General features: G+C 23.4%; 10 protein-coding genes across 10 annotated transcripts; 5 read left to right on the top strand and 5 right to left on the bottom strand.

The window, feature by feature from the left end:
• Positions 1-33: 33 nt before the first annotated feature.
• On the top strand, positions 34-540 carry SRAE_1000251700 (SKP1 component family and BTB/POZ fold domain and SKP1 component, dimerisation domain and SKP1 component, POZ domain-containing protein; the record flags this gene model as incomplete). The annotated part of the gene is made up of 2 exons (XM_024649603.1): positions 34-243; positions 283-540. 2 exons carry the CDS (start codon positions 34-36, stop codon positions 538-540), a joined length of 468 nt encoding a protein of 155 aa, XP_024503463.1.
• An 832-nt stretch (positions 541-1372) lies between these two features.
• Positions 1373-2684, bottom strand: SRAE_1000251600 (tRNA methyltransferase 10 homolog A; the record flags this gene model as incomplete). The annotated part of the gene is made up of 3 exons (XM_024649602.1): positions 1373-1554; positions 1612-1726; positions 1860-2684. 3 exons carry the CDS (start codon positions 2682-2684, stop codon positions 1373-1375), a joined length of 1122 nt encoding a protein of 373 aa, XP_024503462.1.
• Positions 2685-2819: 135 nt separating this feature from the next.
• SRAE_1000251500 (Zinc phosphodiesterase ELAC protein 2) lies at positions 2820-6299 on the bottom strand (the record flags this gene model as incomplete). The annotated part of the gene is made up of 5 exons (XM_024649601.1): positions 2820-5021; positions 5059-5377; positions 5453-5501; positions 5926-6169; positions 6210-6299. 5 exons carry the CDS (start codon positions 6297-6299, stop codon positions 2820-2822), a joined length of 2904 nt encoding a protein of 967 aa, XP_024503461.1.
• Positions 6300-6394: 95 nt separating this feature from the next.
• On the top strand, positions 6395-6661 carry SRAE_1000251400 (Hypothetical protein; the record flags this gene model as incomplete). Its single annotated transcript, XM_024649600.1, has 2 exons — positions 6395-6511; positions 6557-6661. The coding sequence occupies 2 exons, from the start codon at positions 6395-6397 to the stop codon at positions 6659-6661; spliced, it is 222 nt and encodes a 73-aa protein (XP_024503460.1).
• Positions 6662-6811: 150 nt separating this feature from the next.
• Positions 6812-7810, top strand: SRAE_1000251300 (Alkylated DNA repair protein alkB homolog 1; the record flags this gene model as incomplete). The annotated part of the gene is made up of 1 exon (XM_024649599.1): positions 6812-7810. The coding sequence occupies one exon, from the start codon at positions 6812-6814 to the stop codon at positions 7808-7810; it is 999 nt and encodes a 332-aa protein (XP_024503459.1).
• A 111-nt stretch (positions 7811-7921) lies between these two features.
• SRAE_1000251200 (Hypothetical protein) lies at positions 7922-8131 on the bottom strand (the record flags this gene model as incomplete). The annotated part of the gene is made up of 1 exon (XM_024649598.1): positions 7922-8131. One exon carries the CDS (start codon positions 8129-8131, stop codon positions 7922-7924), a length of 210 nt encoding a protein of 69 aa, XP_024503458.1.
• Positions 8132-8669: 538 nt separating this feature from the next.
• Positions 8670-10401, top strand: SRAE_1000251100 (Spermatogenesis-defective protein 39 homolog; the record flags this gene model as incomplete). The annotated part of the gene is made up of 4 exons (XM_024649596.1): positions 8670-8840; positions 8894-9859; positions 9902-10123; positions 10171-10401. The coding sequence occupies 4 exons, from the start codon at positions 8670-8672 to the stop codon at positions 10399-10401; spliced, it is 1590 nt and encodes a 529-aa protein (XP_024503457.1).
• A 106-nt stretch (positions 10402-10507) lies between these two features.
• On the bottom strand, positions 10508-12373 carry SRAE_1000251000 (Zinc/iron permease family-containing protein; the record flags this gene model as incomplete). Its single annotated transcript, XM_024649595.1, has 5 exons — positions 10508-11367; positions 11458-11562; positions 11611-11773; positions 11885-12177; positions 12229-12373. 5 exons carry the CDS (start codon positions 12371-12373, stop codon positions 10508-10510), a joined length of 1566 nt encoding a protein of 521 aa, XP_024503456.1.
• Positions 12374-16053: 3680 nt separating this feature from the next.
• On the top strand, positions 16054-19216 carry SRAE_1000250900 (Potassium channel subfamily K member 18; the record flags this gene model as incomplete). The annotated part of the gene is made up of 5 exons (XM_024649594.1): positions 16054-16116; positions 16998-17150; positions 17202-18473; positions 18527-18815; positions 18873-19216. The coding sequence occupies 5 exons, from the start codon at positions 16054-16056 to the stop codon at positions 19214-19216; spliced, it is 2121 nt and encodes a 706-aa protein (XP_024503455.1).
• Positions 19217-19365: 149 nt separating this feature from the next.
• Positions 19366-21436, bottom strand: SRAE_1000250800 (Tudor domain-containing protein; the record flags this gene model as incomplete). Its single annotated transcript, XM_024649593.1, has 2 exons — positions 19366-21318; positions 21359-21436. The coding sequence occupies 2 exons, from the start codon at positions 21434-21436 to the stop codon at positions 19366-19368; spliced, it is 2031 nt and encodes a 676-aa protein (XP_024503454.1).
• Positions 21437-21464: the final 28 nt, after the last annotated feature.

Raw genomic sequence — 21464 nt, 5'->3', positions numbered from 1 at the left:
GGGGAATAATATATAAAAAGTGTTCCTTATAATATGAATACTCGTGTGAAAATTGAAACAGGTGATGGTGAAATTTTTGAGGTTACCATGGAATTTATTAAAAATTTAAAAACATGCTACCAGATGGTTGAAACTTTAGGGGGGAATTGTGCTGTAACTCTTCCTTTGTCAAATATTAGATCTGATATTTTTAAAGATATTTTATCATGGTTGAACATATACTTAACATTAACAGATCAATCAGTAAGTTATTTTATTGATTTTGTTATTACTAATTACCAGAAAGATTTAACATCCTGGGAAAGTGAAATGTTCAGTTCATGGAACAAAGATTATTTATTTGAATTTATGAATGCTGCAAGTTTTTTAGAAATTGAACCTTTAATAAAATCAACATCTACATTTGTAGCATTACAACTTACAAAATATGGTAGTAAACACAATGAAATGAGGGAATATTTATCAGTTGAAGATGAAATGAATGAATTTGATATACAAGAATTCGACAAAATATCAGGATTAAATGATCAACGAGATTAAATCAAGTTTCATAGTACTATCATGCAATATTCAAAACTTAATGAGAGTTTTCTATATTTGAAGAAGCTTTGAATGGGATAAATAACATTTTTTAAATTAATATTTTCCCTAAAAATAGACGGACAAATTATCGCTTGAAATTTTTTTTATATTAAAAGCTTTAAAAAAGATAAAAAAGAAAATTGTTCAGAGATTATTCTTTAATATTAAGTTGGAAATCTTGGTGATAAGAATGTAAAATCATACTTTTACAATGAATTAGTTTTTAATTTTGTAATAATATTAAAAAAAATATAGTTCCAAAAAAGCTTTGTTAGATTTTAATGAAAAGGACATTATTAAAACCTAATTTAAAAAGTTTACATTTTTATTCAAATTTCAGTACAACTGGGAAAAATTAAATATTTTGTGCATTTTTTGTTACCACCTTATTCTTAATATTATTTTTTTTGAGTAAACGTTAATTGAACAAGTTACGTATGTTTTCATATTAATTATTAAAAATACCTTACTCACAAAGTAGAAAAGAAATAACACTATTAACTTAAATTGAATTAACTTTAAAACTCGTGATTTGCAGAAAAAAAAATAAAACTTAAACTTATTTAATTTTCCATCATTCTACAATAAATTACAATAAATTCTATTTTTAAATCAATTTATCAATGAAGAACTTTTTATTTTTTGTTTTCTATCCTTTTGAAGAACTTCTCATAATTGTACCGATTTAATAAAAGTCCCATAGAAAAATAAAGAAAAATAAATACAAACACATTGTTTCATCGATATACTGTGTGAATTATCATTGATTGAAGATCATGTAATGTAGAAATCAAAGTTCAGGACCTTCGCCTCCAGGAACTAACATTGTAATATGATTACCACTGAGTAAAATTTGATCTAATTTTGTAATTCTTTTTCCTTCTGGTGTATTTTCGTATTCTGTAACATCTTCTAAAACCATATTAACATAGTCGTCAAATCCAACCAAGGTGCCAACAAATTCTTTGTCACCTATAAAAATTATTAGAAGTAAAATAAAAATTTGTTAAAAAAAAGTATATATCTTACCCTTCATAATAATCCATAATTTATTTCCAATACATTTATCAACTAATTCTAATGGTAGAAGTTGAGAAGGATTTACCACAGTTGTTGCAGATGCTGACATTTTAAGAAAATATAACTAGAAAATATAAAATTAAAAAGCAAGAGTACACACTTCTCCACGGTATTAGTAAGTAGATTTTATTAGATATTTTATTTTACATAAAATAAAGTTTTTATAAGGAAACATTTACACTGCTTTTTTTTTCTACGTCAACATTGTCAATTTTTTCAATGCCTTTTCTGATTGGTATAACCTTAAAAAAAGCATCTTCCCAACTTTTTGTTTCAGTATACTTTAAAATAATATCATAAACTTGATTTATTGTTAATACACTTCTTGTCTTTAAACGCATGTAATTTCCAATTGGTAATTTTGCATGCCTTATTCCATTTTTTTTTGCAAGTTCCAATGTAAGTTTTGGGCATGAATTATGATCTAACAATCCTCCAATTACATAAACTTTGTCATCTTCAATATCATCCAGATCGTTTTCTGAATCAGCAGTTAAATATACCAATTCATCTTTAGAAAACATCTCCGTTAGTGTTTTAGACGTTGTATGAACATCCCAAGAATTGTTGTCACTTTGTTTTAAAAATTCTTCGTTTCCTCTACCATTTAATCCAACAATATAAAGTTGCATTGGATTTTCTGCTCTTCTATTATAACCATAACAAAATTGTAGCTGGTTTACTGTAGCTTTTATATTTACATCAGACATATATTCATCAAATGACATATCAATAGCTACACGAATTTTACAGTTACTATCAGCCATTTTTTTAAAATTTTTTCTAGAAGGAATTGGAATGTTATTTTCACGCATTTTTTGGTGTCTTTCTTTTCTACGCTGTTTCTCTAAAGCTCTTTTTTCTTTTCGTTTTTCTAAGTATTTTTCCCTACGAGCTTGTTTTTTTTGTTGATTTTTTGACAATGGATTAGGAAGTTCAAACTTTAAATTCTTTGTTATACCAACGGGAAAGGTTGTCGTGTCATTTTCCTCAACTTTAGTATTTGTTATTTCCTCCATCATATCTTTGTGGCTGTAAATTTTTTTATTGTTATTAAAAGAAAAATTATATTTAAAAGTACACTACCGAAATACAGTTTTAAAAAAAATTATGAATAAATTTTTAATAACATTAACAAACAAGAAAAAATTTAACAACTAACATTTTCTTTTATTTGGTAAAATATCTTTTGTAGAAAATATTTCTTCAAATTCTTCTGATTCTAGCGCCAAATTTCTCTTCGAGGTTTTAATTTCTAACTCTTCTAATTCAGTGGAAAATGCTTTTCTATAGATTTTATTTAGTTTTGGAACTAATTGCCAATGTTTAAATTTAATTGTCATAAAATCAAAAGCAATTCCTACGTTATTCTTTTCAATTAAGTAATCTGGTAATTTAGGAATCTTTGAGTAACGAGCGGAAAAGTGCGTTAACAAAATATGTTTTGCTTTCATTTTTTCGCCTACAGTAATAGCTTGTTTCATCGTACTATGTCTTTTTCTAAAGGCTTCTTTCTCATGTTCATCATCAAATGTTGCTTCATGAACTAAAACATCAGCATTCATTCCTTCACTAATAAATATTTCACAAGGCTTTGTATCACCACTGAAAACAAATTTTCTACCATTTGTAGTGGTTAAAACATAACCACATGAAAATGAAGTGTGTTCCACAGGTACTGATTTTATTGAACTTAAGTGCCAGCTTTCTTTGTCATATAAATAAGAAGGTATTTTTTGTTCAATATCCATAACTAAAGATGGTAAAAATCTTACAGGACCTAAGTATCTAAGATCAATAAAAATTATTTCTATAAAATCAAGCACTGTTGTGAAAAAAATATTAATCCCTTTGATATATCTAATGGTACTATATGTCCCACTAACAACTAAAGGAATATATTCTTTTTTATGTTTTTCAAAAGCAGCTTTTCTTTTAAGAACAATATTCAAAAAACCATTAACATGATCTTGATGTGCATGAGTTATAAAACAAGCTTTAATATTCATTAAAACTTTTTCAACTTCATCTGAACCATAATAATAAAACAATTGTTCATAAGTTGATTCACCTATATCAATCAAAAAAAATGAATTTTCTGAAGTTTTAAAAAGATAACTTGAAACATTTCTATATTTTGTTTGCAAGGCTGAAGATGTTCCAAGAACAATTAATTCAGGATAAATGTCACCATTCGTCAACAATTCATCATTTTTACACTCTTCACGAAATGTATTTACTAAATTATTAAAATCATCTTTTTCTTTCTCTGGTACTTTAAAATTTGATGTAGCAACATCCAAAGATATATTTATGTCAAAATCTTCTCTAAGAAAACCACGCATAAGAAATCTTGCATATGGTTTAACGGTTAAATATGTATCTTCATTATTTTCGTAATCCTTATTACTAAATGAAAGTGAACTATCATTTTTATAAAGAGGAGGAAATACTTCAGGACAAATAGAATTGCAGTATGTCGTTAAATGGTATATACTAGCAAATGAAGGATAAAATTCTGCAGTTTCATTAAGAATAATATTTTTTGCATTTTGACAATGAATAATATTCATAAACTTTTGATACTCTTCTGATTTAATAATGTGATCTTTAACCATATGTACAACAAAATTAAGACTTTTTTTTTTAGACATATAAGGTAGGAAATGTTTAGATTTCAGTAAACAATTTATTTCATCAATAGATTCAATATCTAATATGAGAACATTTGGTTTTTCCAAAGCATTCTTTAAGTCGACAAAAACATCCTCTGGTTTTATGACTCTGTTATCAGGCAAAGTTACTGTTTTACCATTTTTCAATTCACCTATCCATGATCCTCTAGGAATATCTAATTCTTGCAATTTAAATGGGTCAATATTTTTCCTAGGTGGCTTAGCTTCAAACAAATAACAAAATGCATTAATATTTGATGTGCCTGATTCCATAATTGGTATATATCTAATATCAAAAGCTTCATCTGAATATTGTTCCTTACTGCATGGTATTTTAGTCATTATGTTTACCTTTTCTTTTTTTAATTGACTACGTTTATCTTCGGTTATCACAGGTAATAATGTTTCAGTAAAATCAATTATTTTTGTAATACCATGAAAATTTGGTGTATTAATACTATCATTAATAGAAATTCGTTCCAAACAAGTAGTAATGAATCCAGGTAAACCACCAAAATTGCTAACTTTATTTCTTGTTATAAAAACATTTTTTATGTTGAAAGTTTTAATTTTCGCCATGGCCGCATATCTTAATAATCCTTCAGGAAAGTTTATAACATATAAAGATTTGTTTGTGCGTATAAGCACTGAAGAACCAAAACTGGAAAATCCATTTCTTAAAATCTGAAAAAAAAAATTTTAGAAATTAATTGATATTTACCTCCAAGCTTATCATTGAAGGTCTTTCATCCATTGTTTTAATTATTTTAGAATTTTTAATAAATATAGATAATTTAGCTCTTAAATGATGTTTAGAATCTATCAAAAGTTTTGAATTGTGAGTTTGTAAATCAATTTTTTGAAGTAATACTTTCTGCAATCCAATTTTTCGGTTTGGTTTAATTACCTTTGTAAAATCTTCTTTAGGATTTTGGGTTATTAATATACTATTTTTCTTCAATACACGTGATTTTTGAAAATAATTACAATATGAAAAATAATTGGTATTGGTATGTAGTAAAATTTTAGTTTTTAATAAACTGCAAAAACGAGAATTTTTAGAAAAATTCCCAAACATTAATTTTTTTTAAATATAATTGGTGCAACGCTTTTACCTCTTACAACGATATTCTATTTTTCTGCATAGGACAATAACATTTTTTTCTTAAGAAAGTATGATTTTTTAAAAAAAAATGCAATTTTTTTAAGTTAAGAAATTAAAATACAATAATTTAATTAACGTAAAATTTTATAACATTGAAAATAAATCATTTTTATTATAAAGTAAATGTATATCTCTAAGTGCTACAGAATCAGAAATTTATCTAATAGTAAAATTATGTTAATTTGATACAAATCTTGAATGAAATTTAATAATATTATGATAAAAAATTAATTTGTATTGTAAATAAAAAAAAATATAATTCTTATAAATTAACAGATAATACTATTATTACACAAAAAAAAATGCAACGTAGAATTTACACATCAATACAAAATTTAAAGTTATTCTATAAAAAGTTGACGTGTTCTCAAACATTTCACAATTTTTCAAACTAAATCATTAGTTAAAGATGCCCGCCTCCACCACATTTAGGGGCTGGTGGAGCAAATTGGCCAGTGTATTTTGAAGGTGGAATAGTAAATAGGCGTAAAGCATGAATATCTCCTGACTTTAATTCATCTGCTAACACATCATGAATAATTCTATGACATTTTATTTTTGGAAGATCTTCAAATTTCTTTGAAACACATTCTACAAGAAAATGCATTTCAGCGCCCTTTGGTACTGCATGCATATGTGATTCACAAACAACATTTAAATGATCAGGCTAAATAAAATTTTATAATTTAAATATGTATTTTCCCTACATTTAAGGCATTTTTTAATTTTTCCTTAATCATTTTTGTTTTTGGACCTTCTGCCATAGCTGTCAAGCTCCTTCTAAAAATGTTAATCATTGAAAATAACACAATTCCATCTTTTGTCTTTTTACGAACAATCTTGGTAAAATGTATTTTCTGCTAGACGTAAATATTTAAACTTATTACAAAAAATGGGTTTTTGGCCGTACGGGGAATTGCAACCCAATGCCGCGAAACGTTCATTAGTCCTTATCTTGGGTATTGTAGTTGGATGTAAATTGGTAACACACTATTATAATCCAACTAAGGTAAGTTTTCTTTTTAAAAAATGTTTTTATCTTATTTATTATTAGGAATATGAACAAAAAATAGCTGATGGAAAACTTGAATTATTGAAAAAGTATAGAAAAATCCATGAGGAAAGATTAAAGCGTTGTGGTAATTTAGAAACTTCTTAATTAAATAACTAGAATTTTGTCAATTAAATAGATCTAATATTTATTTTTAAAAACTTTTTTTTTCATGGGTTAAATTCCTATTACTTTGTCATACTAAAATAAATTTAATTATTTTAAGTAATTTTTATGATAAAATATAAACATTTATTGATGCCTTGTAGTGTCGTTAGTATGCAACATTCAACATCTTCATTTTTAAGTAAAAATATAAATGATAGCAGTTTGACAAATAAATTGAATAAGACTAATAATTCACCACCAGATCAATACTCCACCTCTGAATCAAATGTTGAATCAAATAAAAGCTTGATAAGGCGTCTTTTTAAATATTATAAAAATAATTCAATGAAACCTGATCTCTCAACAGTTTTAGATTTAAGTGTTTCTAATATAGACAGAGGAATATTTTGTTATCCAGTTATAAAGAAAAAAGAATATGAAAAGTATATTGAATATCTTGAACTTACTGATCCTATCAATTGGTCTTGTACAACGATAGATAAACGTCCAGGATTTTTTCTTATAAAAGGATTATTTACCAAAAAAAATCAAATAAAGTGGATGGAAAAATGCCTTTTAGAATATCCAGAAAATGGCGCTATAACAAATTTAAATTTTAATAAACCAAGTAATGATACAAATATTTTTGCTAACTGTGGAGAAAAATTAAGATGGGTTACAAAAGGATACGATTACAATTGGTCGACTAAAGAATATCCCAGACAACAAACATCAGATTTTCCAGAAGAATTTAGTCTTATATTTGAATTAGTTTGCCTGATTTTAGATCTAAAAGAAACAAAAGGTGATACAGCTATAATAAATTATTATCCAAAAAAAGCAACTTTATCTGTTCACACAGATCATTCAGAACGCAGGCTTGACAAACCTTTGGTTTCTTTAAGTTTTGGCCAATCAGCAATATTTCTTCTAGGAGGCCAATCAGAAGAAGACAATGTTGATCCTATTTTACTTAGTAGTGGTGATATTATGGTGATGCATGGAGAACAACGATTAGCTTATCATGCTGTTCCGAAAATTGTTATTACAACAAAATTTGAAAAAAAAGAATTTCATGAAATTTCTGATAATGTATTAGAATATAGTAATAAAAACAGAGTTAATATAACAATAAGACAATGTGATTAATTTATTAAAGAAGTAAAAAAATTTATTAAAGGATAAGATCTTAAAAATCTATTTTTTATATAAACAAGCATTTTAAAATACAAATATTAAAAAAAAATATTTAATTTTAAATTATTTTTTAGGGTCAATGGCATTTCTAATAGATTCATCATCATCAGGTAATTCATCTACATTTCTTAACGTATCGTCGTAACTTTTTTCACTAGAACACGTTTTTTGCTTTGATTGAACAACTTTTTCCAAAATAACAGGTTGTTTTTTTGAGATTTCTTTGGTATTTGGAGATTTATTAAATTGTACCTGATTCTTTGTATTATTCATATTTTTATTAAAATATATGTATTTTTAATGACCAAAAAACAACGATTATATAAATGTATTTAGTATGATTTTATATATATATATATTCAATTTGAACAAAAAAAAATATTAAAATTTGAATAATATATACTTTAAAATTTATGATAACTGCTTACTTGCTTTATAAAAAAAAAAAAATTAAATGTTGGCCATTTTTGCATATTCAATATATTTTTTTGCAATAGAATTATATATATATTTTTTTTTTGGAATAATATTCCATATATATATATGCTAAAGAAAAATATTTATTACTTTTGGTTGTATAAAGTTTCATTTATTACAGTTTTATTTTTATTTTTTTTAAATAAAAAAAAATCAACACTAGTGGGAAAATATAAGTTGCGATTTATTGAATAAATAATATATTACCAGTTAAATACAGGTGCGCAATAATAATGTTCCATTTACAAGATAGTCTATATCGATACTGATATTATTATATATAGTAAAATACATATTTTATTTTTGCCATAATACTACAAAAACGGGTTTAACAATGGATGTAAGAAAAAGATTTTGTTTTGATAATCCTGAAGATGCATATTGGAATGAAAATTCTGGAGAAGCAAGTAACATCAATAAAAGGTTAACAAAATTATATAATAAAGCATCATCTAACTGGTCTTTTTTCGATGACATTGAAGATTTAGAAAATGAAAATGATGTTGTATGTTTTCTTTTGTTTTATAAATTTTTTTTTGTAAAAATAATAATTTTTAGACATCTGCTCGGGCAGCATTAGATGAATTAATGATCAATGATGTGAATGATTTAGTAGTACACAAAGTAAACAGTGATACAACAAAATCTGAAACTGAGAATACAAGTGAAAATGATAGTAATTCTATTATTGAACATAACTCTTCTTTTTCGGATTGGGATGATAAACATGAATCATCAAATTCATTTAGTAAAATTCTTGATGTTCCACATACTTCTAAATCATCAACAGTAGAGTTTTCTAATAAGGCGCAATCAATATCTTCTTTTTCTGCAGACTCAACACAATTAGATTATACACGTTTAAAATCAGAACATCGAAAATTGCAAAAGTATTTGGAAGTTGTGAGAGCTGAAAGATTTCAACCATTGAAATCACAGGAAATAGTAATGCGACTCATAAAAAGAGAACCAGTTTCATTAGATCTTTTACGAACAAAAGAGGAAAAGATGGATTTAATAGATTATGGGATTCAGTATGGTCATCAAGATGTTATCGTTAAAATTCTTATTTTTTTAAAATCAACATTGAAATCTTCATTGTTCCGTGAAATTTTGTTATTAAAATCTGAAGCAGCAAAGGCTTTTATAAGTTATTTATATGAATCTGAAGATTATGAAGAATTAACAAATACATTATATGCACTTGGTAAAGTAGGTGAAGCAGCAATGGTTGAATTTTTCTTAGCTTCTAGAAAAAGAGTTGTAGAACAGAAAGTTCAAGCATTAAAACAAACAATTAATAGTGGTTTCAGTGATCCAGGATTATGTGATTCAAGAAATATTGTTAAGGATTATGTAGATTTACTTGAACGACAATTAGTTATTGAAATGGCTGATAACGTAATAATTAAAAATGACAAGTGTCAGCTTTTTAAAGAATTTCCTAGAAAATGTATTTTGCCAGGAAACAGTCTTTATAATACAATATATTATTGTAGCTTATACCATTACACACTTCCTGAAGTATGTATATACATATATTAATTATTAACTAATTTTTTTTAGAATGAGTATTCTTCACCACTATCAATCAAAGGAGCTTTTTCTATTAGTGATAAAGAATATACATATTTATCTATTTCAGCATTAGCTAAAACTTCATCATGGTTAGAAATTGATAATCTTATTACTTCGAAAAAATTATTAGGAGGAAAAAAGACAGTCTGTTTATTTCCATGGAAGTTATTCTTTAGTCTAGTTACTAAACACCAAATTCCTCCAAAAACGGTTAGTTAGGTATATTAAATAAAATATAATTATTGATATATTTTTAGTATTTAGAGAAATGGCTTTGTGCCATAGAATCATTAGAAGAGAGAAAAAAAATAGCAAATTTTAAATCAATTAAAAATTGTGTAGATTTTGAAGTTTTGCTTAAAGACGATGAAAAATCTGGACGTGAGAAGCAAATATCTGGAATGTTTGCTAAAATCAATAAACAAGTTGAGGTTAGAAAAATTTCAGAAGCATTTAAAAGTAGTCCAATATTTGGAAGAAAAAGTTAAAAATAAATTTTATTAGGAGTATAATGAATAATATATCTGTTTGTAAAGAAAAAAATTTTAAACCTAGAGATCAATAAAATAAAAAAAATTATTATATTAATGAATTTTAATCATTTCCAAATATGCTAATTATGTACATTAAACCGATGCCAGTTACAAAACCAATATATTGTAAAGCATTTACTAGACTGGCTTCTATCAAACTTTTCTCTAAAATTTCATTAAAACCATCTCTTAATTCAGGAACAAGTGTTCCTAAAAATATGTAACAATACATCCCAGCACTTACGGCAAAAACTTCATCATCAAATGTATCATTGATGTTGTCTAAGATTACTCCAGCAGAAAAACCTGCATATCCCATAAAAATTGGAATTAAATTAAACAATAAAGTTTTTTTAAGTCCTAAACCTGATTTTATCATAATAGCTAATGTTCCTAATTCTTGAGGAAATTGTTGTGATAGTACAGCCAAACCAATACTAAAACCCTTTTGAATTGAATCTGAAAATGCTGCCCCAGTAGACATTCCATCAACAAAGTTATTTGCAGCACCACCAAATAAAATCATATATACAACTGTTGATATTTCTAAAGAAGAGGTATTCAAAACTTTCTTTTCTACAACATCAACACACACATCTAAACTCATTTTATCATCATAGTCTTTTTTTATTGGTAAATTATTTGAAGAAGTATTATTATTTAAAATAATACTTTTGTTATCATTACTATTAAAAGTAATACTATCTAAATGAATTTGTTCCTCACGTATAATTCCAACTCTTCTTCTTTGTGATAATGTTCTAACAAATGCATTTCCTAATGTTGCAATGTTTAAATCATTTTGAATATTTTGCCATTCTTTTTTAATCATAGAATTATCAAAGTTATCATCTTCGTCATCAGATTTATATGATGGTAAAGGTGTTTTTGTATAATCATACAAATTTGAACAATCTGTATCTAAAAATAATTAATTATGTAAGATTTATTATTTACTATAACTGTTAAATTATTTTTTATTTTAAACAAAATAAAATTATGTCTACTTACTTTTGTACACTGTACTATTCTCTGATGTAATTGTTTGATTACTATATTCATTATTTTTTGAGTGTAACGAAGTTGTGTCATATTCATCTCCATCAACATCAATTACTGTAACATTGCGATTCTTTTGAATATCATTTGGATGGTGACTTCTACCTTGATTATCTGAAACTCCATTTGATGTATTATTATTTGTATTCTTGAGGATTGACTTTCTTCTTTCACCATTTGTTTTAGAAATATTTTTTTTATTATTATTATTGAAAGGATTTATAATTGCTGCTATTGTTTTAATATGAACATGACGTTTATTTCTTTTCTATAATGATAATAATAATAATAATAAATTTTTTCCTCAATTAAAATAAAAATTAAAAAATTAGATTATAATTATGTAAATAGTAATTGATATAACATTTAATTAACTTACTCTTTTGATAGCAACATAAAATTGTAAAGCACGGTCAATGGTAAAAAATACATATATTGCTATTAAAATAAACCAACATTTATGAGTATACCTAAATGAATGTAGAGATGTTATTTGAAATGCTTGAGGTATCAGTAAAAAGATGCAACTTGCGGACATTGCACCAATTCCTAATGCAACAAGAAAAGTCATTATTCTTTCATATATTTGTTTTGGTAATAAAGGAACTAATGTTATACCTATAGGTGCAGCAAATCCAGAACATGTTGCTAATGAAAGACCATATAACCATGCTAATGAAGAAAAAAAAAGAGTTATAAAGTTATAAAAAAATATAAACTTACTTTCCCATAATTGTGGTTCAGGTTCCTCCTCAAAATCATATGAAAATTGTTTTGGAAAGATAGCTGCAGCTAATGCTTGAGAGTGTTCAGGTAAATGTGTCTCATTAATATTAAGTATATGAGAAAATGGTATTGTATCATTCATTATTTAATAACTTTTAATAATATATATATATATATCAATTCTTAAATTAATATTTTTTTAAGGATAAAAATAAAAAAGATAATAAAAATTAAAAAGAAAATTAAAATATTATAAGAAAATTTTTGGTTACTTTGGTATAATAATACTAGATAAAAAAAAATTTAAATAAATTGTAAGTGATCAGCAACATTTTATAAATCACTCCTACTTTTATTGACAAGTCTTTATAGCATATAATTTAAATAGGTTATTTTCATATTCAATGTATATCTTATGTCAATTTAAATGATATATAAAAAATTGCAAAAATGAAGATGGTAGTATGAATGATTTTTTAAAAATAAACTTAATTTTAAGTGAAGTAATAAAAATTTTTCATTTACCTATAATTTTTAAAAAAAAAAAAAAGGTTTTGTTGACAAATTAATTAAAATGATGTAATTAATGTTTAACAAAACTTTTAAAAAACTTAATAACATTATCTCTTTAAATTTATTTCTGAAGGACCATCGTTAGTTTATTATTTTAAGTACCATTTTGATATTTGAAGTAATTTCGTGTAAGTAATGAAACTGATTATATAATATTATTAATGTTAACATTTCTCTCCTTTAGTATGATAAGTTATATAATAAATATATATATATTTGGATAATAATAAGACATATTAGAAAAAAAAATAAACAAACTTAATTTTCAAAATAGTGTTAATCTAAATATTTACAATAATAAAATATTATAATTTAAAATTTTAGTTGATGGTTTTTTTTTTTAATCAACAAACCGTTACCAAGAGAAATAATTGCAATAAATAGATATTTTTAAAATATAGATAGTGTAACGATTGAAATATTTAATGTTATAAATTAATCAGATTAAAATAAATTATTTAAAAAAAATAAATAAACAAGATGTTTTGTGAAAAATATTTAAACTTTAAATAATAAAAAAAAAATTATGTTGACAAATTTTGTTTTCATAAAGTTTGTTAATCTCGATATTTATATACATAGCAAAATGATGAAAAAGTATAAAAAGTTATAAATTATTAGGTAATACTCTTCAAACTATATACTTTTTTTTTGAGCTACAATTTTTAAATAACTTACGGTAATATATACTACTTTATTTTATTATATGTATATTCTAACAACTACCGGTGATTTTTGTTTTGTCAAAATTTTTATATTGATAAAATCTAAGTTTATCTTAATAGAAGTTCTTTAGAATAATTGTTTATGTTAAAAATTAGAAATATTAAATGAAATAAGTAATGTTAGAGGTTAGGTAAAATAAAGTGGTTTTTGATATATTAGAGTTGATAAAAATTTGTTCATTAAGTTCTTTAACTTTAAAAATTGATACTTATATAAGTATAAAATAAAAATATAATCATGTGTATATTTATTACCTAACAAAATGATATTTTATTATAATATAGTTAAATAAATTCAAGTGTATTAAAAGTTTTTGTGCTTTTAAATATTTTATAATTAATAAATAACATTTTTATACATCATTTATAATACTACTTTTTATAAAAGTGTAAATTGAAATTCATTAAAATTTAAAAAAAAAAAAATACTATTTAAATGTACTTTATTATCATTTATTTATTTTTTTTTTTTTTTTTTGTTAATATATCTTTCAACACATTTTATTAACTATTAAAACAGGTAATTCCAACTAACTAAAAATAAAAATAATATTATTATAAATCGTTTTTAAAATAATTATAATCATCATTAATCTTTTTTATCCTCAATGCTCTGTTAAATACAATGTATTTGAATGAATAATTGTTATTTATCAATTTTAAATATCAAATTATTTATATAACATTTTCTGCTTATCAGTCAAGACATACAAGAATATTGAATAACTGATGACTTTTTTTTTAACAACTCAAACTTAGTTTTATGAGTATGAATAAAAAAATATCTGATAGAAATTTTAAAAATATTTTGTTAAAAGAATCATTTATCAATTTTGATAAATATATAATATTTTATATTATTTTTTTTATTTAGTCAGCTAACTTTTTTTTGAAAGTTGTTAAAAGACTGATTTTCATTGTTAAACAATTTTTTTTAAAATTATAAAAGATAAAAAAAAAAAAACATTTTTAATAAAATTATATTTGTTTGTATTTACAAATGTTTTTTTTTTCTAATAGAAAAAAAGAAAAGAGAGAAGACACCATTTAATCTAATTAATATACAATTTTTGTAAATATTTTGAAATTTTTGACATTTATAAACAAATAAAATTTCTAAACTAATTATTGAAAAAAAAAGAATAATATTTATTAAAAAAAGTTATATAGTTTTATTATAATTTAATATTTCAATTTTTATTTTATATTACTGTATTTTACTTTAGTTAATTTTTATTTTTTCTATGAATTTTCTAACTGATAAAAAGTTATTATAAATTTTTATAGATGAACTAAAGAAATATGAAATTTAATAAAAGATAAAATATTTTATAACTTATCTTAAGTTTATATCTATATCTTGATAAAATATAAAAATAAACCGTATTTTATAAAGTTCATATTGACAAATCATTTTATGAAAACTTTTAATAATAACTATTTTCATTTTTTTTTATGTTTAAAAAAATCAAATTACTTAACATTTTGAAATATTTTAAGTATTTTTATATATTATATATAATCACTTTAAACCTATTTCTTTAATTTTTCTTAATTTATTGTACTTTTTCTAATCTTCATATGCCTAAATGATTTTTTTAAAGTATAAAAACTCATTTTTTTTTTCATAAATATATATATTATCACTATAAGTTATGTTATAAATAAATTGGAAACAAAGTTATTTATAACTTTCATATATATTAAAAATATTTGATAGTTTTTGTATAATTCAATGACATTTGTATAATAGTATAATTAATTTGTGTTAGGGACTTTAGTAAACCTTTTTTACTACTTTCTTTAAAATTTCAATAAACATTAAAGCTAATTTATTCTCATTTAACCATTTGGTGTTATAATTGATTATATATACAACTTTACAATTTTAATGACGAATTGTCAAAACAAAAGCCAAAATTTTTTTATATTTATAGATATATATGGTATGAATCTATTACTATCCATTTGTTATTTTATTTGTGCCAATTCTTTATTAAAATTATTATGGTATCTAAAATGAAAATTTGATACCATATGTGTCCAAAGCTATACTTAAAAATAATTAGTTTATAATAAAAAAATTATATTTATTATAAATTAAATTATTAGTTAATTATGAAAGACAATAAGTTTTTAAATGAATACAATATAATACATAAATAGTGTTTTATAAAATATAGTTTTATAATAACTAAATATTTTATAATTAAGTAATTTTAATAAAAGTTTTGATTAATATTTTTGTAACAAAGTGAAAATTTATATCTAGAATTATAACTATTAAATTCTAATGGGAGTAGTAAATTAGAAGTATATTATAGTCTATTTTAAATTTAAATTTCAGATTTTATAGCTTTTTATTTTCTATTTTAATACTCAAAAGTTCAGTTGAAGTTTTAAGAAGAAAATGAAATATTAAAAAGTGTTTAATAACAATGAATTAGAAAAAAGAAATATATTAATTAAAAGATATTTGATTATTAATAAAAGTAATAAATTAAAGAATTAACAAAAAATAAAAATGATTTTATTTATTGATTGGTTAACTCGGTTTTTTGGATTCTTAGACTCTTCAAATTTTCAGGTTAGTTTTTTAATTTTTTAAATGTACTTTAAATATAAAATTTTTAAAATGAATAAATAAGCCTCCCCATAGATTAGTTAATTAAAATCTTTTTTTTACATTTAACTCTTTAAAATATTTTCTTCCTCTAATATTCTTCATCATTCTTTTTTTCAAATCTTAATCACCATTCGTTTTTACTACTCATCTCTATTAATGATTCAACTCATCAAAATATACAACTGTTCCCATGTGTATTAAATTCTTTAAAAAGGATGAATTGTACAAAATATAAGTAAGTTTCAGTTATTGTTACCAAACAATTTCTTTTAGAACTTTTTCTATCATTATAATTATTGAAATTCCTATAATAAATTTTGTGATAGGGGAATGAATATTTTTGTTTTTTTTATAAAATAACTATTATGATATAATACAAAGATATTTGTAAAAAAATTTATGACCTAAAATAAGTAAAACATAAAAAAACAATAAAGACAGATTTACGTTTATAGCTTTTAAAAACATTGTTTTAAGAAAAACCTTAAATTATTATTATTATATCATAGATAAAAAAAATAATACAAAAATATTAAGTACTTTATTTTTTTTGGTTTATACATATTTATAATATTTTTCATTGCACTTTTTTTTTACTACTTGAATTTATTTTAAAAATATATTTTTAATATTATATACTATCTATCTATTTATTCACTAGAAATATTATTTTCAAGTATTTTTACAAATAAAACTTAGTTTTATTGTATATTTTTTGTTATTGTACTTCTTGATGCTACTTCATAAACATCCTAATTTAAATAAGTCAACTGAAAAATAAAAAAAAAAATATTAAAAAAAAAATGATAACTACACATTCCGATGGTAAAAGGGGTTTTCAGAAAGCGAAACCAATTACACTTCATATCTCACTACTTTTTCTTGTTTTTATATATGCATTTTTTGGTGGATTAGTATTCTTAAAATTAGAATCTGAGGCCACTGAATTAAAAAGAAAAGAAGAACTTATGGAAAAAACAAAATGTCTTGAAAATGTAAGTAATAATAAATAATATTTTTTTTAATTATCTAAATAAAATTTTAAGATATTTCATTCATCTTATAATAAAGCTATATTTAAATCAAATGAAACAATATCATTAGTTTTGGCATGTTTTATAGTTGAAACTGATTCAAGATCTCAATGGACATTTGTAACAGCAACATTATATGGTTTTGGTATTGTTACTACATTAGGTTATAATAGAATAGCACCTGTAACGACATCAGCAAGATTATTTTGTGTTATTTATGGTATTTGTGGAATACCTATTACAATGATTATTATTGCAAATATTGGTCAATACATGAATCAATTTGCAAAAATTTTAAGAAAAAAATTACAAAAATGGATTGATAAAAGGAGATCAAAAAAAAGAAATATTTTAAAAGTGAAAGCTGTAGCTTATGGTATAAAAACAAAAGAAGATATAAATGGAAATATTGATCATGAAAATGGGGAGTTAGATAGACTTTCTAGTGAAAATGATACAGATTCTACTGAGTCATATGAAGATGACTCTTCTGCTGGTGTGACAGCATTTGCTTTATTAATAATATTTCTTCTTTATGTTTTCTTGGGTGCATTGTTACTTCCAGGATTAAATGGTAGAATTGATTTTTTAAATGGAATTTATTATAATTTTTTATGTCTAACAGCAATTGACTTTGGGCAATTGGTTCCACAAAATGTTCACCTATTACCAATAACATTTTTATATGTATGTATTGGTTTAGCAATAACAACAATAGCTATTGATGTTGGATCTGAATACATGAAACAACTTCATTATCTTGGTAGAAAAATGAAAAATGTAGCAACAACAAAAATATGGTTTGGTGGTAAACAAATGAAGGTAAAAGAATTATTAGTTGCTGTAACAAAAAAATGTGGTGTTGATCCAAATATAATTGCTCATATGAATTTAGAAAATGTGGTAGAAAGAGTTATTGCTATAAATGAGGGTAGAGAACCACCACCAGATTTAAATGAACATATTTTTTCTGATGGTAGATTAAGAAAAAGTTTTGATGATATGAGTATACCACATATGGATGATGAAATTGATAATGAGTATTATAATGATGATAGAACACCAATTACAACAGGAACATTACCAGCACCACCAATGCCACCATTATCATATGAGGAGTTACCTATAATACCATTTGGAAGTTCAGGGTATAGTTTGATGAGACAATCAAGTACAAAAAGTAGTTGGAGTTCAAAATTAAATAAAAATGATCCAATTCAACCGACAACACCAAGTTGTGTAGATGAATTGAGTCTTCATGATTTAGATGATCATAATAATATGGTATGTTTTGAAAAATATGTTTTAAGTTCATTTTTTTTGTTTTTTGAATTTAGTTTTTTGAATTTCCAGCAAGACGGGTTCCATCGGGAATAAATTTTAATCATATTGAAAATCCTGAAGAAACTTTATTTGATATTCCACCTATGTTACTTTCAAAAGGTGCTGAATCACTTGTTCCTCTTGATAATGGATTAAATTTTGCCACATTTGATTTAAATACTGTTAATGATAAATTAATTGTACTACAAGATAGTAAGAATAAATCACAAAAAGAAGATAAATTCACTTTTAAAAAAATTCCTACATTACCAAAAACAATAATTACAAGTAATGATGATAAAGGTATAGTTTTGTGATAATAATTTTTTTTTTCTTTATCTATTTTTTTTTTCTTTACAGAGCCAAGACGTTTCCGTGAAAAAAAAGAAAAGTATGCACGTGATGCACATAAACTTTTTCAAACATATCGAGAAGAATGGGATAGAATAGAACAATTAACTGTAACTAAACTAGGTCCAAGAAGAAAAAGTGTTATTGATATGCATAGTACTGAAAGAAATATTAATTTATCAACTCCAAGATCTGTATCTCCTTTAAATTCATTTCTTTATCCAAATAAAAATAAACAAAATAATAATAATAATAATTCTAATGAAAGACCAACAAAATTCAAAACATTTTTACCAAAAAGGCCTTCATCTGCTCAAAGTCATGATACTGAACAAGGAAATTTGAAAAAATAAATTCTACCTATCAATTAGATCTCATATATTTATCATTTATAAGTAAAAATTTATTAAAAAAAAATATAAAATAAAATAAAATAACAAACAAAATTTTTGATTTTTAATAAATTGTTATTAAAATATTTTTTTTTAATATTAACATTTTATTATTTATTATTTTCTAAAAAATTTATATATGAATCAATAGTCATATCTATTGGTATTCCTCGAGGAAATAATCTTTGCATATTAGAAATATTAATAACATGATTATATTCCCATTCACAGTTATCCTCAAAAAATGGAACATACTCTTCATTATTTTTTTTTCTTAAAGTTCCTTGATGTGAATCAAATATGGCTAACATTGGAGTTTTTAAGTCAATTGCTGCATTAAAATAATCATAATATTGTAAGATAAATTCTCTATTTTCTTCTGATGCAATACTACAAATTTTTTGTGTCAATGGAATTAAATTAATCTGAATTGAAAATGGTGGTAAAAAACAAAATTGACTATGAATTTTAGATAAAAATTTTGGTGTAACAATAACAATACCACCATAATCAAGAAAACGTATTTTTATAGATTTAAATATATTATTATTATTATTTGTATCTATTTCACCTTTAGTATTCTTATCCATTATATCTAATTCTTGATATTCTAAAACTAATATTTCTTTATCCTGCAAGTTATCATTAATATCTTTTTCCAATTCAACAGATAATACTTCTATACGATTAGCAATAAAATTATCACAATCACTAGAACTAAAATATATTCCGTAAACAGAGTATCCATTATTTAAATCTTTCAAAACTTTCATCTGATTTAATGGACATATATTACCTGGTTGAGAATAAAAATAATTTAACTTTTTTTGAAATGCTGTTCTTTCACTGTAATACTCCAATTCAAGTGTATTATATAATGTATCCTCTCGAATGACAACATCCTCTGGTTGGTAACGTAACATTGCTGCATGCATTTCAAGTGGATTTTTAACAATTTCTTCACCAAAAGATGTCTCCTCAAATGGAAGTAATTCTAGGTACATTTTATTATCTGTTCCAATATAATTAAATTTTTCAAGTAACTCCTCTGTCCAAATTGGTATTTGTGGTGAATAAAACATAAGTGATTCATAAAAATTTTCTCCATTTTTTTTATAATCACTATAAAATGTATCATAAGATAATATTCCTATTTCTTTTTGAATAAGTAGATTTACATCAGGTTGTTTCTTTTTTTCTTTTAACTTGGTAATCTTTAACTCTTTATTATTAGATATTTCATCATAAGTAATATTTTCACATTTACATTCTATTTTTAATCTTAAATCATCAAAACTTTCAATGATAGGAATATTATCTTTAAATAATTTTTTATCATTATTTATAGAAATTTCTTTTAATGTATCAAAAATATTATTTGAAGTAGAAAATTGTGTATATCTTACATAAGAAGGTAATTTAAAAAAAAGTTTACATGCAATATTTTCACCTATTATTTCTTTTGCATCACAAAATCCTATCATCTTAACAGAAGTAATATTATTTGGGATATTTATATTTACATTTGTATTAATAATTTCTACAAATGAAAATTGTTTCAAAATATTGTCTAACTCTAGGCAAACATTTTCATTCCAATATTTAATGTCATCTCCTGATGGTGTGACACCATTTAATGAAACTATCGTAACTTGCCATGGAATCAAATATTTTTCTATGGGTATTTCATATAATGAATCAACATTAAACCATCCTTCATCTCCTGTATCAATAAAAAAAACTTTAACAAATTTTTTTGCATCCAATATTTCATTATTTGTTAACTGAAAAGCCTCCTCAACTATTCTTCCCCTTCCATATTTATTGTCACCTGTTGGTGCTAAGCAGTAACGAAATAAAAATCCTTCACAAATATCATCACAAAAAGGTTTTATATTACCATAAAATTTATCTTCAATATTTAATTTGGTATGATAAAGAATATCAAAAGATTCATTTATACTTTCAGTTATGGCATTTAATAATTTTACAATAATTATTGATGGTGATATAACTTTTACAATTTTAAAATATGCCTTTTGTGGTATTATTAAATATGGAATCTAAATTTAAATATTATATAAATGTTTAATTATACTTTACCCTGTATTTATTTCCTAAAATAAACCTTTCAACGGTATTCTGTCGTACTCCAAATTTTTGCAAACTTTTTTTGCTCATACTTGATAATTATTAAGAAATATTATTG

Source organism: Strongyloides ratti (genome assembly GCF_001040885.1).
Source record: "Strongyloides ratti genome assembly S_ratti_ED321, chromosome : 1".
Lineage (NCBI taxonomy): Eukaryota > Metazoa > Nematoda > Chromadorea > Rhabditida > Strongyloididae > Strongyloides > Strongyloides ratti.
Note: the sequence above shows the minus strand (reverse complement) of the source record. Positions and strands in the feature narration are given on the sequence as shown.